General features: G+C 44.4%; 1 protein-coding gene across 1 annotated transcript in view; it reads right to left on the reverse strand.

Annotated features, from left to right (window-relative positions):
- Positions 1–19,831, reverse strand: part of LOC138293485 (cytochrome P450 4B1-like) — a 123,220-nt gene extending 103,389 nt beyond the window's left edge. The window contains exons 1-2 of the mRNA XM_069232724.1: positions 19,584–19,831; positions 2,067–2,211 (exon numbers count right to left, since the gene is read on the reverse strand). Coding sequence (XP_069088825.1) covers positions 2,067–2,211; positions 19,584–19,787 — 349 coding nt within the window. The 5' untranslated portion in view covers positions 19,788–19,831. The remainder of the gene's footprint in view (positions 1–2,066; positions 2,212–19,583) is intronic.
- Positions 19,832–20,064: the final 233 nt, after the last annotated feature.

Genomic DNA, 20,064 nt, shown 5'->3' on the forward strand with positions numbered 1-20,064 from the left:
CAAGTCCTTGCAATATCTCTCTTGACTACAATTAGGCCCAACCATAAGAGTGCCCTCTGGAAGCATGTGCCCTCCAACTCATCCGTCAGTTGAAGTAGCACCAGTCTGGGGTCCCTCGGTATTCCTAAGCCTCACACACTCTCTCCAGAGTCACTAAGACCCCTTCCCAGAAAGGAGAGAGAACAGAGCAGTGCCAGAGGGTATGAGATAGGTTCCCTGGGGTACTCCCACACCTCAAGCACTCTCCATCCGATATCAATCCCGTGCGGCAGAGTCTGGCCCTGGTATAGTATACCTGTGGAACATTACTTAATTTTAATAATAACTGCCAATGCTTTCCTATTCTATAGCTAATATTGCTACAATGAAAATAGAAGTGACAGCAGTGTACCACTATGCAGAGTCCAAAAACCAGCAGGAAATGGGGGTGACCACACAAAAATTGACAATTTCCTACAATACGTCTTTTCAATATCAGAACATTCCCAGGGGAGTAGCTTCTGGGGGGCTGAGGGGGTACACCCCTCTAATAAATTAATTTTGTAATAAATAGTTGGGTGCAGGTGCTTTCAGTCAGGTATTGTGAGGTGTCTGTTGGATTTCACCAGGAATTTTTACACACAGACAAAAAGTACACACCCTTCTCCCTCTCTCTGTTTGGAAAGACTTCAAAATGTTAGTTATTTCACAAAATAATGTGCTTTCTCTCACTTAATACACCTACCAATCAGTATTCATCTCCCTTTCCACTGCCTCTTAAGCCTCTCTTGTGCTCCTTGCTTGTCATATAACATATTTTATCATCATGTGTCACCGTGATTGTCGGGAAATCTGAAGCTAACACCCTCCAATCATACTGACCAAGCTACGCCCCTTAACATTCCTAACAATATACTTTTACACATCATGCAGTCTGACCTATGGGCACTTACGGCTACCTCAGGTTTGACTTATTAAAATATTTAGAAGAAGTGTTTAGGCTGGTCAGCAGGGTTTTTTTTGACAGGTCGAAATTGCAATTTAAACCTGCACAGTCATATTACTGATAGCAGGCCTGCAGTCATGTTTTGCTTTGACATTTTAATGGTGGCACAATATGTGCTGCAGATGACTAGTGACATTTAATTTACAGGCCCTTGATACATTTTGTTCCAAATACCAGGTTCTTATAGGCATGTTAAATATGCAAATTAGGGGTATACCGAAGCTACATGTTTTAGGGGTCAGAGTACATACACTGGGCACTGGACAGCAGTGTACCACTATGCAGAGTCCAAAAACCAGCAGGAAATGGGGGTGACCACACTAAAATGGACAATTTCCTACAATAAGCATTCATTTAGCTGTAACCTTATTTGTATATTGCTGCCTTTGTTTTAATGGTAAAATACTCCCTTGCGCCTTTGGGTGTTTTTGTGCTTTATGAAAAATGTAAAGAAAAAAAGAAATAATAACTCACGCTGTAATCTTATCCTTTCCTTTTCAGAAGGGTAACCTTCTAAGTCATCACACGGAGAGTTACACATATGACCTGTAGGTGACACACTTTTACATCATGAGGCCATCAGCTCACTAAGCTGATGAATCAACTGCAGACTCCAAGGGATTGCATAATTCTTTCTACCTAGTTGGAAACTATGTAAAGCTAGGTTGATGGTCCCAGATAGTCTCCAAATGAGGTGCTGATTACTTGGGTGATGACCTTTCTCATGTGACCACTACACAGACATTAGAGTTAACTGGGTCCTGAGTGTCAGGGACACGTCCTTGCATAACTAAGTTATTCTTTGACTTCAGTGTAGGGCTCTATAGATCAGGGACTTGATTTACAATGGCAGAACAGTGCATGGTATCTCACATTGCCACAGCCCAGCTTGTGAATACTGCAAGGAAATAAATGGTATAGGATGGTACAAGGTCTCTGAAATCTCCACTGGTACTTCTGTATTCACAAACTCATTTCCCAAGATTTTAAAATAACTTTTCTGGGATAGATTCTGATTATCTAAAAGCAAGTTGTAAATAATAACAATGTATACACAAGAAATACAATATATGGGTCTTACCTCCTCTGCTAAGCATTGCCTTTGCATACTCAGGATGAACAATGAACAGAAATGCTGAGAATCCTCCAAACCATACTGGATAGGCATATTGGAATTTTTCTGCCCATGCAGATAGGATGTCCAAATCTGTTCCATCACGACGAAACTAGGAATGATAAATAATCCAGCTATAAGAAACCATGTGTAGCTTGAATGTAATACTGGTGTGGTTATTGCTAGTGGGAGAGTAAGCATAAGTCTTGTGAACTTGACAAAAGGAACATGATCCTTCCATCCAATAAAGTGTTACTTATCTAAAGGTTTATCCAAGTAAGTCGCAATATTTAGTCATCTTAACCTGGAGCAATCATACAAGACCAAGGTTTATGCACTGTCCACATTAAGTATAGGGTGTAATATGCATGCTATAGAAAAATTCACCTGCTCAATTCCTATCCAGTTTAAAATGTATTTTCTATTTTTCCGGGATGCCTGGAAACATTTACCTGTATTAGCAAAATAGCAGAAAGAATCTTAGCAACCAAACAATGTTTCCAGAAAGCTTGATGAAGAATGTTGAAATAAAAGTAATCCTTTGTATTGTCCATTAATGACATTTTCTTTAAGTGATGAGGAAACAAATCTACCTAATTGAGACTCCCCTATCTGAAGTTATAGTTGTGTATTCAATAAATCCTAGATAGTGACCCAAGAATTTTGGGCAATTGGTGGTTTTCACACAAACCACTCAACAGATTTTAAAATGATCTTAAGGTTATGGGGCCTATGACATCCTGTCAAATTTCTTAAAATGTGCCTCACACTGAAAAAAAAATGCATAAAACGTATATAAACATAGCCCTTTAGATACATAGTCTTAAATGTAGCAGCCACCAAAGTTCACCATTATTTAATTTAGCCCCATTCGATGAATTTTCACATAACATTTCAGAACATACATACGAAATTGAATTAAAAGGTTAGTGTCCAGCTGTGTTCCCAGTTCAAATTTCGACACTATATCTGTGCCAAATACTAGCCCAAACCTAGACATGAAGACAAGGTCCTCTGGATTCTATCTGCCTTTAGTGACTTAGTGTGAATCCATACAGTGTTTTTGAAATATCTACAAAGAAAGCCTTATATACGACTCACAAGTTTGATTTCAAATATAAACTGGAGAATTCAATTTGGTCTAGAAGACCAAAACTAAAATAGGTTTCATACGAGATTCAGCACCAAATAGATATCATCATTTTGTGTATCTCATTATTAGCATTCCCTTATCTTGAAGTAAGTTTCCACTTCCATGCATTTCAGTAATCCACACATATTCCAGTGTTGGGTTAATCCTTTTAATGTTTTTATTTCTTTTTCTAAATCACCCATTCCATATAAAACAGCCACTCGCCGACGCGTTTCGTCCTTACGGACTTCAGCAGGGCTGAAACCATATAAAATAATATGTGAATTATAAAACAAAAACACCCATCATTCTCCTATTTTACACACAATAATTACAGGCCAATTAAATCATCTACTTCCTATTCCAAAATAATGAACTACTTTTTCTACTTGACAGACTGATAAATTCGATCTGAAGGCATTAATCCATATCAAAATATTTTATAATTCTTTTTAAACAAGCAGCAATTAATCTGATAATTCGATTCGATTGTTCTTTACAAACATAAATTTCTCCTCTAAAATGTGGTCACAGTAGTTTGCATGCAGATTAGGGGCCTGGGAAAGGAGAGGCATACAGCTACACAATGCCAACATTTATGAGACCTAGTCCCATAGGAGATTCTTGGAATGTGGGCATGCTAAAGATGTTGTCTGAAGAACATGCCCATTGGTCACTGAGGGTCAATGGTCTGGGGACATGGCTTTGCAACTGTACCCAAAGGGTACCTGACACAGAGCAACTGGGCTACTGTTAATACAGTGTGCCTAAAGTTCAAGACCTGTGCAGGTTGGCTACTGGGCAGTGGTGCATTCCATGCTCCTAACCTCACACATGATGACATTACACATTTACACTTGCATACATATACAGGGCTCCATGTGAGGTTCTGAAGAAGAGATGCAATCTTTCAACTAAGAAAAAGTTACTATAACTTTACTAGTCCTCAGCATGATCATGTTATCATTTCAGATCCTTAAAACGTCCTGTGGGGTGTGATAATGTATCGTTTTATCTCCATACCCTTATTGGCAGTGTACAAAAATGCTTACTGCCTAAGATAGTTTCTTGTACATTTTAGACTGGAGTGTAATTAGGTAGACGGAGGATTTTGCTAAATGTTAGTTTTGTTGGGTGCATGATGGCTAGTAGTATTTAGACCGCTATTACAGGAAAAACAAAGTCAATATCCAGCTTGTTTTTTTTGTCTATAACTGAAAGCTCTTTAAAATAGGGTATATTTGAATATGGCTTGTTTAAATGTGAAAGCTGAAACATCTAAGGAGGAGGGTGTTTAAGTGTGTAGTGGCAAATTAAAAGCCTTTAACGAGAGTAACAAAAAGGCGAGACACTGAAGTAGAGCCTTGCTGCAAGAGTTAGAGCTTGATTCTGCCTCTTGGAAATGCCAGGCCACTAGGCTGTTCCCAATCTGTAGCACCATTGTGTGTCCATAGGAAGCACTGATATGTATCAATGGGTCATTGTATATTTTTGTGTCTACAAAATTCCAATTTTACAGTGAACTGGGTTGTCGAACGCAGATGGTACTTGTAAGAAATTGGTTTACTGGTAGAGTTGGGTGGATGCCCCAATTTGACAACAACTGCCAATCCTCAAAAGTCAGTACAAGACCCAGGTCTGGGCACACCCCTTTTACACAGAAAAAAAATGCATGTAGCCTTTGTGCTGGGCAGGTATGAGAAATTACCTTAGCTCCTTAACCCCCTTGCTACCAAGAATGCAAAACAATCCCTCTGAATTGGTTATTTTATCCTAAGAACGTCAGAAGGAACTGAAAATCAAATTGTGGTACCTTCTCAGGGATCTGGGGCAATTTGATCCAAGTTATGAAATAATTTAAATGTTTAAATGGATGTACAGGGATCTGACTGCACTGGTGACCTATGATGGTTTCATGTCAAGATCTATTCCAATCCACAATGGTACCAGGGTTATCCTCACTCTTAATTTCTGTTCCTTGCAGCACTAGAGAGCTCGTCTATGGCCATACACCACTCCGAGACCCATACCTGGAATACAGACACCCCAAGAAAATGTTAAATCATTCCTCTATGCTGGTGACATGCTACCACTAGGGCTGATTGAGCACACCCTACAATGATGTTGGTCATCCAACACTTTTCTTATTTTTTCCAGATATAAAGTCAACTGGGGAAAATGTGAGACCTTATCCATGTTGCACCATATTACAAAGGCCTGCCTAAGTAGGCGGGTTATGAAATGGGTCTTGAGGAATCTCAGTTACCTATGGGTTTTCATTAACACATGGACAAATAATAACATATCACTGTTAATTTCTAAGACCCGACTTGACTTCGGCTGCTGGTCCCAGCCAAACGTGTCTCTGCTGGGTAGAGTAAATTATAAAGATGGTTGTTGCACCCTACTACAATAATTTGCAATGCTCCTACTCCTGGTTTCACATATTCTCCTCTCATACATCGATGCACACATCAAAAAGTTTAGATGGAGTGATTCCACCTGAAACAAAAACTCCTTAAGCACCTTGCACATACTTCAGGAGGGTATTGTCCTACTCACATGTACTCCTATTTTATGCATCACTCGTCTCTTCCCAGGAAAGAATCCCCCCTGTTATGAGTCTTTCTGGAGCTAGAGATGATGCAATCCCCAGAGGGGCTTATTGCCATTGTTGGACCTGGCACTTTTAGCATGATCACTCCCAGTTTTTTAGTATCTGTTTCTGGCATTGTTTCATGTTGGAATTAGGACTCTGCACTTCTCCTCTGTTGGCATTAGGACTCTGCTAAATCATGGAAAAGCCCTTGTACTCTCCCTTTTAAACAAGGTAAAATTGGCTTACGCCTGATTGGTACATGTAATTAACCTGTAAGTCCCTCGCACGTGGTACTACAAGTACCCACTGCCTCTCAACTAAGTGCTACTATTGGGCTGCAGCACGTATTATGCCTTTTTAAAAAACACTTTGGCCTGGTAAAATAAATCTTTTGCAGGGCCTTACCCTTCCTTTTTAATAACTGTATATTTACCCTAAAGTAAACCATAACGGCTCATGGACCAAGGTGTATTGTATTTAAAAAGTAGGATATGTGTCCTTAAGTTTTACATGTCCTTGCAGTAAAATACTCCTGAATTCTTTTTTCAGTGTTGTAAGGTCTATCTCTCCCATTGATTCAACACTGAGTTACCTTATTACATTTAATATGTGCCAACTTTGGATTAGAAAGAGATAAAGATATGCTTTTTGCACTCAAATGAATTGCGATTTTAGGCCCTGTACAATGGAAAAGTTGGATTTTAAGTTAGAATTCTGAAAATGGCACCTTTAGAAATTTGGCTTTTTCTTGTCCCAACCATATGTACGTATTGCGAGTGCCCTGGGTCACACGACTGAATGGCACCGTTGTTGAGAATTGTGTATTGCTTCCACACAGGGTGATAAAGGGAGCTTAGGTGTGGACAGGATGGGCTATCCTGTTAAGACTGGCTAACCTGACATGATGGCTTGGGCAAGGCTATGCCCAGCTCTTACACTTCAAAGGACTCTGCCTACAGCACACACAAAGGAACCTTATACCAGGTCTGCCCTGCCTTTTGCCAACCCAGACAGTTTGGAACCTTGACCAGGGGAACAGGAACCTGACCCAGTTGAATAGGGAGTCCTCCCCAAACTAAGGCTGACACCAGCTAGAAATATTGGACCGCCAGAGCCACTCATCAAAACAGTTCTGGACCTGCAGAAGTTACAGAAGAAGGACTGTCCTGCTGCCAGAGTACTGGCCTGTCTGAGAAGGGAGACTGGACCTGCTTGACCAAGCTACCCAGAGTGACTTCAAGCATCAGTTGGCTGACCTTCTGTGTGAACTTCAGGGACACAACAAACTTCAGAGGCCTTCTTGCAACTGCCCAGTTGACCTGCTGCAACTGGACCTGTCTAGCCCAGCACCTTGGCCTTCCTGAACTCTGTTCACTTCTGCTGGAGTACATCCTGACCCCCAAGAGGTGCCTCTCTGGGTCCTAGACAATTGGCTGGTACCAGAGCATACTTCTTCTAAAGAAAAGGTGAAAATACTGAGGTCTGTGAATAGGCCTGTTTGAGCTAACCCTCTGCTGCCTAAGACAACTGTCAATGTGAAATTCCGGTGAGACCTCCTTTCGTGGCAACAGTGTCTGCAGCAAGAGACGTACACTTTGGGCTTTAGCAACAACCTCCAATCCAAAGCTACAGCAATGGCCATTTGCACCACTTAACTGGCTCTTCACACTACAGCAACGCCTGAATGCGACGCCCGACAGGTTGTTCATGCTACAGCGATGACTATCTGCAATAATCAGCCTCCTCCTTGAAGCCTTCACCACTGCATATGGAACTCTTCACAACAGACTTGTAAGGTCATATTTCAGTGAGGCTAACATGGTTCCTCTATCCAACCCGCACTCCATCAGGTCATGCAAGACTTTCCCCCAATCTAGCATGACCAGATGACCGCAAGCGGCATTTTGTGCCTTTAGGGGTTATTTTCACTAAAACCTTTAAGCTGAATATCTCTGGTGTAAGGAAATGCCTCCTTGGCATGGTTACCCCCTGACTTTTTGCCTTTGCTGATGCTATGTTTTGAATTGAAAGTGTGCTGAGGCCTGCTAACCAGGCCCCAGCACCAGTGTTCTTTCCCTAAACCTGTACTTTTGTTTTCACAATTGGCACACCCTGGCATCCAGGTAAGTCCCTTGTAACTGGTACCCCTGGTACCAAGGGCCCTGATGCCAGGGAAGGTCTCTAAGGGCTGCATCATATCTTATACCACCCTGGGGAACCCCTCACTCAGCAGACCCACTGCTTGCCAGCTTGTGTGTGCTGGTGAGGACAAAACGAGTAAGTCGACATGGCACTCCCCTCAGGGTGCCATGCCAACCTCACACTGCCTATGCAGTATAGATAAGTCACCCCTCTAGCAGGCCTTACAGCCCTAAGGCAGGGTGCACTATACCATAGGTGAGGGCACCAGTGCATGAGCACTGTGCCCCTACAGTGTCTAAGCAAAACCTTAGATATTGTAAGTGCAGGGTAGCCATAAGAGTATATGGTCTGGGAGTCTGTCAAACACGAACTCCACAGCACCATAATGGCTACACTGAAAATTGGGAAGTTTGGTATCAAACTTCTCAGCACAATAAATGCACACTGATGCCAGTGTACATTTTATTGTAAAATACACCCCAGAGGGCACCTTAGAGGTGCCCCCTGAAACCTTAACCAACTACCTGTGTAGGCTGACTGGTTTTAGCATCCTGACACACTTGAGACATGTTGCTGGCCACATGGGGAGAGTGCCTTTGTCACTCTGTGGCTAGTAACAAAGCCTGCACTGGGAGGAGATGCTTATCACCTCCCCCTTGCAGGAGCTGTAACACCTGGCGGTGAGCCTCAAAGGCTCACCCCCTTTGTTCCAGCACCACAGGGCATTCCAGCTAGTGCAGTTGCCCGCCCCCTCCGGCCACGGCCCCACTTTTGGCGGCAAGGCCGGAGGAGATAATGCGAAAAACAAGGAGGAGTCACTGGCCAGTCAGGACAGCCCCTAAAGCAACCTGAGCTGAAGTGACTCTGACTTTTAGGAATCCTCCATCTTGCAGATGGAGGATCCCCCCAATAGGGATAGGAATGTGACCCCCTCCCCTTGGGAGGAGGCACAAAGAGGGTGTACCCACCCTCAGGGCCAGTAGCCATTGGCTACTGCCCTCCCTGACCTAAACACACCCCTAAATTCTGTATTTAGGGGCTCCCCAGAACCTAGGAAATCAGATTCCTGCAACCTAAGAAGAGGACTGCTGAGCTGAAAAACCCTGCAGAGAAGATGGAGACACCAACTGCTTTGGCCCCAGCCCTACCGGCCTGTCTCCCCCCTTCGGAAGAAAACTGCTCCAGCGACGCTTTCCCCAGGACCAGCGACCTCTGAATCCTCAGAGGACTGCCCTGCTCTAAAAGGACCAAGAAACTCCTGAGAACAGCGGCCCTGTTCACCCAAGACTGCAACTTTGTTTCCAAAGAAGCAATTTAAAGACCCCTGCAATTCCCACCAGAAGCGTGAAACTTGCAACTCTGCACCCGACGCCCCCGACTCGACTTGTGGAGAAACAACACTTCAGAGAGGACTCCCCGGTGACTCCGAGACTGAGCCCCCACAGCGACGCCTGCAGAGGGAATCCCGAGGCTCCCCTGACCGCAACTGTCTGACTCCCAGATCCCGACGCCTGGAAAAGACCCTGCACCCGCAGCCCCCCGGACCTGAAGGATCGGAACTCCAGTGCAGGAGTGACCCCCAGGAGGCCCTCTCCCTTGCCCAGGTGGTGGCTACCCCGAGGAGCCCCCCACTTGCCTGCATTGCTGAAGAGACCCCTTGGTATCCCATTGAAACCTATTGAAACCCCGACGCATGTTTGCACACTGCACATGGCCGCCCCCGTGCTGCTGAGGTTGTACTTTCTGTGCTGACTTGTGTCCCCCCCGGTGCCCTACAAAACCCCCCTGGTCTGCCCTCCGAAGACGCGGGTACTTACCTGCTGGCAGACTGGAACCGGGGCACCCCCTTCTCCATTGAAGCCAATGTGTTTCAGGCACCACTTTGAACTCTGCACCTGACCGGCCCTGAGCTGCTGGTGTGGTAACTTTGGGGTTGCTCTGAACCCCCAATGGTGGGCTACCTTGGACCCCAACTTGAACCCCGTATGTGGTTTACTTACCTGCAAGAACTAACAATAACTTACCTCCCCCAGGAACTGTTGAAAATTGCACTGTGTCTAGTTTTGAAATAGCTATATGTGTTTTATTTCAAAAGTATATATGCTATTGTGATTATTCAAAGTTCCTAAAGTACATACCTGCAATACCTTTCAAATGAGATATTACATGTAGAATTTGAACCTGTGGTTCTTAAAATAAACTAGGAAAATATATTTTTCTATACAAAAACCTATTGGCCTGGAATTGTCTGAGTGTGTGTTCCTCATTTATTGCCTGTTTGTATGTACAACAAATGCTTAACACTACTCCTTTGATAAGCCTACTGCTCGACCACACTACCACAAAATAGAGCATTAGTATTATCTCTTTTTGCCACTATCTTACCTCTAAGGGGAACCCTTGGACTCTGTGCATACTATTCCTTACTTTGAAATAGTGCATACAGAGCCAACTTCCTACATCTGGTTATACTGTTTGGGTTTTTGTCATTCTGGTACCATTTTTTTTTTGTTATAATTTTTCTAAATTGTTTTGGGATTTTTCATGTGCTGTGTTTACACTTTATTACTGTTTGTGTGCTGCATAAATACATTATAGATTGCCTCCAACTTAAACATGACTGCTTTTCTGCTAATCTACCAGAGGACTAACCACAGGTTAATTAAGTGACTTTTGATGTTTTGTAGTTGTTTCTGGATTGGGGTTTCCACCCAACTCAACTAATAACCCCCTTTCTTACAACTACCATCTGCATTAGGCAATCCAGTTTGAGCCAAGCTGTAACACTGGAATGTTGTAGCCATTACAATATACAATGACCCATTGATACATATCAATGTTCTGATTTGGCACACAATGGTGCTACAGTTTGGGAATAGCCTAGTGGCCTGGTATTTCTGGGGTGACAAAGGAATGTCCACAGCTGATCAACTGGTACATGATGGCAACCTTAAACCTTTGAATCATGGCCTGACAAATTTGGCCTGGATCGTACCCTTGCCTGCCAATAATGCAAAATGCACCCATGTCCAAGAAAATTGATAGGGAGGCCTCCATCATTTTCTTTGATGCGCCCCCCGGCTGTACAGTACCTTTTAGTGTGGGGTGACCATATAATGGTGGTCTCTGATCTGTACAACATGCATGTATGTCACCTATACTCAACTGCAGTTGAGTTTGACCACACTGTTTTGGCAGTCTGTGCAGAAACATGACTACACTAAGGAGGATTTCTCTGGACTACTGGAATCACAAGAGATACATTAGGGGAGCCAGTACTTTTAAGTGCTGAATTATTGGTAGTCATCACAATTTAAGACTACAAGAGGTTTCCACTCCCTCTGCTGGCTGTGTTCGCTCTTATACTGTGATATGTTACACATTCTCTGGGGCAGCACTGGGGTGGCCAAATACTGGTCTGGAGTTTGAGATACTCCGACTTCTACATGAGACTTTTACATTCCATCTTTTAGCTCACTTAGCAGCATTACGTGACATCTCAGATTTTGTTCAGCTGGCTACTCGAAAAACAGATGGTTGGTGATATCCTTGGCGGAGGCCATGATTTGCATACTTGGACTCTCGAGGTCTGCCTACTCACGTCAAATGGTGGTCAGAGTTGCTACGCTTAGCAGGGCATAAACGTGTCATCTATGGACTGAACAATCAGATGGAGATCTTTGAAAGCATTTGGCTCTTCCTGACTACCCTGTATTATGACTATCTCCTATGTCCATACCTCACTTGTTGTATAGCTATTTGAGCCATGTTCCAGACAAAATGTTTTACGCTAACTAGGCCCGCAATTGTGCACTTTAACCCTGTTCCATTTTATTCAGCATTGATTCATTTTTCAAGCAATAGAAACATTTGCGATGCTGTTTTATTTTCTTTCTCATTATACTTTCGCCTAGGAAAGCATTACATTCTTAGCAGGACATTTATTTCACTTTGTGCTTTCTCCAAGGCTACAGTCAGATAGGGTTGCCGACAAACATGGTATGCTGTGTCTTCAACATTCACAGAAATCCCACATTCATACGTGGGGACTATTTCTTAGAATGTCAGCTGTTTTGTTATAAAAACACCCCTTTGTCCCAGACACGTTAGAGGGAGATTCCAGCCAGATGACCATGACTGTATGCTGATTGCTTCGCTTGCTTAGACGGCCAGACCACTGATCCACATGGGTACATCGTCTCTAGACTACAGACTTCATCCTCCAGGTATGAGGGATGGTGTACCCCCAGGGGTAAAACCCGAAGGGCAGATTAGGCTTATTACGCTGTGCTCAGACATAGTCTTGGTAGGAGAAATACATACCTCACTCCTAGTGACAGTATGGTAGGACTATTTCTGTTTTTTATTCTGTTAGTCACCTGTTTGCTTTTATTGTGTTTTATCATCACAGATATTGCAATACATGCCTTTTTATCTAAAATGCAGTTACTTCAATAAATCCTTATTGAACTATATTCTGCCTCTGTTGTCTTTGCCTGTATGAGACTTTTTGGTAAGAAAGGGATGGGATATGATTGACCACGATTCCCCTGAGGAGTCTTCTTGTCATGCGCCCGGTTGCCACAATCATCTCGGCCAGAGATAAGGTGCTGCTAGTTAGCCAGAGAACCCGGATTAGGCCGATAGGCGTCATGTGGTGTGGAATTCTACTCAGTAGCCACAATCCATGTGATCCTGACTCCCAAATCCAGTAGCCTCATTAGCATAATGAGAACCTACGCAACACACTTGTCCCTAGCCAATGTCTATAGTATTTAGGAGATGGTGATCTTATGTTCCATTTTACTCAGGCTCACCCAGGTTTCTCTGCTCTGTGTTACTTGGGGTTACAGTGTTTAATGTCTATACCTGGCACATGCTCTTAAGTAAGTCCGTGCAGGGCTTTACTGTGGCTTGCTGTGTAGTTCTCTAACTCTAGACACCTGTCCAGGCTTTAGTTGTGTATGATTTGTTCATTCTCTTCTTAACATATTAGGTGGAACATGTCCGTGCTAAATTAACCATGCCCATGTGCAGTCAGCATTAGCTGCGAGTTATGCAAGCCTGGGCCATACCCAGCCTGGTTCAGGTATGCAGCTTCCTTACACTTCTCTTCATGGCAGACAATTAGTTACAAATTAGTTGAAACATTAAGGAGCCGTTTATCAAATATTAACACATATGCGATGTGTATTTAATTTTACTTTTTTTACTTTGTTCACTGTCTATATGTTTGCGACTGCCAAAGTATTACTGATATTCATTACCATTATGTTACGTACAATCTATATTAGGGAGGTGTACAATAAAAGCCTTTTGCACAAAAAGCTATGACCTGCGTGCTGACTTGGGTGAGTAGACTGATAGGACTCATTAGAAACCAGCTGAGTCCTGGGCAGGTCTTGTTTGTTCCTAGGTGGTCTCTTTCTCTAGTAGTCTGATGGAAAGGTTCATGGGACATTGGTCTGTTACCTGCACATAGAATCACTGTTTGGTTACCAAGAGTGGGGCTCCAGGTGTGACCAAAAAGGCCTTGGCAGGCATTAAAGGGAAGTCAAAGAATAGCTGAAGCAACTCAGAGGATGATTGACTGGTGAGTGACGTGATGTAACGTGTGCATTTTAGGGTCATCTTGAAGGGTTAAGGAGGCGTAGAGACACGTGCTTCAAGAAAATAGTAACAAATGTGAATGCAAGCAAAATAGCTGCCAGTTTCAACGAGGGTGCTCTTTTTATTAGCAGTAGTCAAGGAGGATGTTTGTTGCAAAGACGCAATTAAAACGATTAAAAAGATAATTTCTCTAAGAGGCATAAATGATCTAAACAAGGTATCAGTTTCCTGAATTTGCCAAACTTGTTCTTCAAACATTTCTCATTCATATTTTCCTTCCAATACATGTAACCTTGTTCTAGAAATGCATCAGGAATGTGTGAAAAATAATTAGATCTAGGTTGGGTAATCAAAATCATTTTAAGTTTTTCAAACACTTCTAAGACTAGACTGTTAACTAAATTAGAGGGGTCTCACAATGCTCCGACTATGTAAGGTAGTATACTTCCCTGGACCAGCTCAACACAGCGGCCCCTCCAAAGTTCATAAACCTCGTCAGGGCTTGCAACTTTCTCAGTGCGTTTGTAGGTTGCAAAGTTACATACAGCTGTTGACAGTTCAGTGCCAATCTTTTACCATCACTGTATAATTAATAGCCAAGAAAAATTACATTAAGACAAGCAATCCTGGATTCCAACAATGTATTTTATACCTATATAGGGCCAAAAGTATAACTCTTCTTCTCACCATTTTGGTGGTCTGTTATCTGGTCGTCTATGATGTGTAAGCGATAAAGCCTACAGATTTACTTGCAAGGTCGCCATAATTCTTGCCACAATAAGTCTGGGTCTATTCTTAAAGGCTAATGCATGCTAGGGTTTGGGCTGGTGAGGCAAATGTGGCATTAGATAAACTCTCCCGGGCATCACTGGGGTTGCTAAAGAGCAGGGTCCTGTATCTGGTGGCATAACGTGTTTAAGAGGGTAAAGAGCAATTGTTCATATTTACCTCAATGTAGCTAGTGTTTATATTATTTATTCTTCTAATCTGTCGTGGAGACAACACCCTGTTTCTTTTCAAAAGGCAGTTCTGTGTCAAGGGTCCACGTATGTTATGTCCTCACTTAGCATCAAGAGGCAGGGGTACATGAATGTCTCAGGGGGGTTGTAAAAGCATACCTATCAGTTAGTAGGTGGTGAGACAGTGGGTTGCATTAGGGCTGTCACACGTACCTTGGGTGCACACCATCACCATATATGTTTCTCTTCTGTCTGACCCTTACAATAACAAAATAACATTATGTGCAAATTTGGTTGCCACAAGTCTCTCATGATGTGCTTGTTTTCAAGTAAAATAGGATTAGCCTCAGTAGGGTCAACTCTATCACTTTTTCCCACACCCCTTGCCGTATAACATGGAAAGGGACAACATGGTGGAAAGTGGCAAGCAACAATGGAGAGTGATATAGGAGAGAGGAGATGGCCTGCAAACACATGCACTTCTATGGAGTGCTGACACTAAATAACAACAAAGTACCTCCGAAAGTGTGCGAGCAATGGAAGGACACTAGGAGCCGCGAGGAAGTATTACTTTGGCCATACTACAAGGGAGGGACAAGCATGTGATGAGGAACTGAAGCTGGAATGGGCTGACCAACGAGAAGCAAGGAAATTAGTGTGACGATCACGCCAACCAATTATAAGCAGGGGGGAGCTCTAAGCGGTAAGTGCCCACTTCACCGAACGCATCAACAACAACGCCCACGACTGCAAAGAACTCTTCGGTATCGTGAAGGAACTCTCCAATCCAAAAGCCAACTCCAACGACATCCCACCCTCCCAGAAACTCTGCGACGACCTCTCCACCTTCTTCCACCAGAAAATCGCTACCATCCACGACAGCTTCAACATCGGTCCACCGCCAGACCCCACCCCCGACGTCTCCTCCCGCGACTGCCGCCTCACCGCCTGGACCCACGTGGACGAGGCAGAAACCATAACAACCATGAACACCATCCACTCAGGCTCCCCCACGGACCCCTGCCCCCATCATGTTTTCAACTCAGCCAACGCCACCATCGCCCCCGAACTCCGCAAGATCATCAACCTCTCCTTCACTTCTGCCACCTTCCCGGACAGCTGGAAACACGCAGAAATCCAACCCCTCCTCAAAAAACCCAAGGCCGACCCCAACGATCTCAAAAACTTCCGTCTGATCTCTCTCCTCCCTTTTCCAGCGAAAGTCATCGAGAAGATCGTCAACACTCAGCTCACCCACTTCCTCGAAGACAATTCCATCCTGGACCCCTCACAATCCGGATTCAGACGAAACCACAGCACTGAGACTGCTCTCCTCGCCGCCACAGATGACATCAGACATCAAATGGACAACGGCGAAACCTCAGCCCTCATCCTCCTCGACCTATCAGCCGCCTTTGACACCGTCTGCCACTGCACCCTACTGACCCGCCTCCAGGAAGCCGGCATCCAAGACAAAGCCCTCCACTGGATCTCATCCTTCCTCTCCGACAGAACGCAGAGAGTCCGTCTCTCCCCATTCCGCTCCAAAGCCACCAACCTCATCTGCGGCGTCCCCCAAGGATCCTCCCTCAGCCCTACGTTGTTCAACGTCTACATGGCCCCCCTCGCTCAACTGGCCCGCCAACATCATCTCAGCATCATCTCCTACGCCGACGACACCCAGCTCGTCCTCTCCCTGACCAAAGACCTGCTCACCGCCAAAACAAACCTCCACGAGGGACTAAAATCCATCGCCGATTGGATGAACAACAGTCGCCTGAAACTCAACTCCGACAAGACGGAAGTCCTCATCCTCGGGCGCACTCCCTCAGCCTGGAACGACTCATGGTGGCCCTCCGTCCTCGGACCCCCGCCCACCCCTGCCAGCCACGCAAGAAACCTCGGCTTCATCCTGGACTCCGCCCTCACCATGTCCAAACAGGTCAGCGCCGTCTCCTCCTCCTGTTTCAACACCCTTCGAATGCTCCGCAGAATCTTCAAGTGGATTCCAACAGAAACCAGAAAGACGGTGACCCAGGCCCTCATCAGCAGCAGACTTGACTACGGCAACGCACTCTACACAGGCATCCCAACCAAAGACATCAAACGACTCCAACGTATCCAAAATGCCTCCGCCCGACTGATCCTCGACATACCCCGCCGAAGTCACATCTCCCCTCACCTAAAGGAACTCCACTGGCTCCCGGTAGACAAGAGGATCACCTTTAAACTCCTGACCCACGCTCACAAGGCACTTCACAACACCGGACCCTCCTACCTCAACACCAGACTTAACTTCTACACTCCAACACGTCAACTCCGATCCGCCAACCTCGCCCTCGCCATCGTACCCCGAATCCAGCGCAAGACATCCGGCGGCAGATCCTTCTCCTTCCTCGCCGCCAAGACCTGAACTCTCTCCCCACATCTCTTCGCCAGACCCAGGACCTCCTCGCATTCAGAAGGCTCCTCAAGAACTGGCTCTTCGACCGCTAAATCAGCAGCGCTCCCCCTCCCCCCCCCCCAGCGCCTCGAAACCCTGACGGGTACATAGCGCGCTTTATAAATACTATGATTGATTGATTGATTGAAGCCCCTTGGAAGTAAACAAAATGTCTCAACAGCGCATGAGCTAACTTAGGTGAGACCTAAAACTTTAGGTCACTGGCAATATGGAAAACACCATTTTTCAGTAGCTATAACATGCTTTTATGTAGTACATATTTCCACACATCAACCATGTCGAAGCTATGTAAATAACAGACATTACTATTATCAGTACAGGAAATGAGGAGGATCCCTTCGGATCCCAGTTTGAGCAGCTATTTCTGAGCCTCACCTGGGATCCGGCTGACCCAGTGAAATATGTTGAATTTGTCCTGGTGTAACTTTCCAGCAATTGGACGGAATTATGCAGTACCTGATCAAGGTCTGCTTTCTGTTTGAAGCAACAACCTGTAGGCCGTGATGGGGCTTTCTTATTTCACTTCCAGCTGGGCCAAAAACAAAGGCCTGATTTAAAAGGCCATCCTGACTAGGAGCCACATGAAGCTTAACACAGACACCAATGCAATGGAAGGAAACAAAGGCACAAAGCTTATCGAGTCACAAGTACTTACGAAAAACTCTCATTTGGAGGCACGTTTTGACTCCCCATCCCTACAGCAGGACAAGTGCAGGCACTCGAAGGATGCCAGTTGTATCTTTGTGTATGAGTAATTCGACAAGTTATGATTTAAATAGTACTTACTAATTTATTTTTATTTTGTTTCTAGCACTACTCATCCCGATTTAGGGTGTCAGAGCACTTTATATCAATCAGGGAGACAATAAATCATACAAGTGTGTAAATTAATTTACTGGAAATGTTAAAAAAGGCAAAGAGGGTTATGGTTGTGGGAATCACGTTATCCATACTTGTATATATTATCCACTAAGAGTGCACAGTTGAGAGAAACACAGTGTCAGGATTTAAAATGTAATTCAGTTATTGGGTTTGTCAGCACAAATAAAAAACGTTATTACTACCAAAAGAAAGCCTTCTTTGCAAACTCAGAACAACAACAGATTAATTAAAAAAACAATAATTATCTATTCTAAACCCATGTCTTGTTGTTTGCAGCTCCTTAATGCCATTTTTTTAGTTCATTGTGCTATATTAGGATTCCAGTTTATGAACTGGAAGTCACAAAAAGATTTGTGTCACACAATTTATCCCATGTACGGATGTACATAAAATACAAATCTGCAGTACACAGTGTGCTCTGTAGCAAGCACATTAACACTACATTAATTTAGTCAAAATTGTGACCAAACAAACCAGAGAACTCTCCTGGAACTGCCTAAACCCCCATAGTTAACTTACGCGGCTATAATCCCCTGACAATTGCTAGGCACACTAAGGTTGCTGCAACATCAGTACTTTAAATGGGCAGGTACTACCAGGTGATCAGGGTCTGCACTTCTTTAATTTGCGAGGGATAGCACCGCCATTTCTCAGCACTGCTCTACTGCTTATAAGAGATCTAACACTCACCAGCAAGAAACATTCTCTCTGGAACAAAGAGTACCTGCGCTCATTGGCATAACAAAGGTCCCCGCAGTGCGGGTCTCTCCCTCCCTTCTCCTACCCCCCCCACCCAGCTCCCCGAGGCCCCCTCAGCACAGTACCCTTGTCTCCAAGCTCCTGAGTGAGTTCGGAAGGGGGGGGGGCTCCATGTACTTGGCAGGTGGGCCCCCAGAGTTGTTGCGCCACTGCCTGCACTCTATATTTCCAGTCAAGCACTGTGCAGCAGGTCTCTTAACGCTGTAAGATATCTTAAATGCTGCCTCTTTGTGGCCCATTAAACAAACTGGAACCGATTTACTGCCATATTTGTCTTCGTTGCCAAATTCTTTGTAGCAGATTTTTTGAGCAACACATGTGAAAGTCGACGTTCAAACTCCGCTTTTACTGACTCCGCCTATCACAGAGGTTTTCAAACTTTTTAATGCAGCGCCGCTCAAGGTAGAAAAAAGGATCATCGCCCCCCTCCCCCAAGACTTTGTCACATTTATTCTGATAAATTGGAAATGTTTAAATATGTCTAGGCTTATTTGAACATTGCAGTTAAGTTATGTTACCATTTTGAAAATACAATACATTTTTTTAATAGAGTACTGTTGCTATCTCTTAATCAAGTAACAACTCGTCATATTTCTGGTTGAAATTCCAGTTACAAATAATCTCTACATGATGCTATTATTGGAGCATACCGTTTTAAAAACAAGTTATATAACGATCTGTTACTAAATATAAGTTTAAGATAGCCACAGTTTTGAATATTTTGTGTGTAACAAAACGAGACCCCTCTTGGGGACATCTTACTCGGAAACTAAACTCTTTTAATGTCCCCTTCGAGCCCTAATAGATCACGAAGAGTGCCGCAGTCTTCAAAGGGACGTCATCAAGTGTAATATGCAAGGAGGCTTTGTTGGGCGCTGCACTGCATTGAATCTGCAGACGAATGTCACGCGCAACACTTCTTCTAAGCACGCCTTACCTCACGCACATTCCCTAAGAGCCAGTGGCTCGGAGGACCCGGAAACTGTGCGAATGCTTTGATAAGTTTCTTCCGTCTGAAGTACAGCTGTAGCGCCTTGACAGAAACAATGACCAGGCAGGCCAGCGCTGCCACCTGCAGTAGCTCCCCACCCTCCATGGTAGCCCAGGAGCAGGCCAGCACCTTCCGCAGCGCAGCTGCCATGCTGCTGCAGGTCACTTCTGAAAACTGCACCGAGCGGCCCTCCGCCTGGTTTTATGCTCCTGCCTCACGTGCACACGCGAGCCAATCCTCCTTCCGGGAGGAGCTACTCCTCCCACAGCTGCTGCGCGTGGAGAGACTTTCCCACGGGCTTGCATTTTTATGATTTACAAACTGTCTGCAATGTACACAGGAGACTGGCAAGTTTTTCCACGGTCAGGCTACATGGACGCCATTCATCTATTTCCCTATTGGTTGTGCTGCTCCACGAGAAACGATT

Source organism: Pleurodeles waltl, chromosome 4_2, assembly GCF_031143425.1.
Source record: "Pleurodeles waltl isolate 20211129_DDA chromosome 4_2, aPleWal1.hap1.20221129, whole genome shotgun sequence".
NCBI classification, from domain to species: domain Eukaryota; kingdom Metazoa; phylum Chordata; class Amphibia; order Caudata; family Salamandridae; genus Pleurodeles; species Pleurodeles waltl.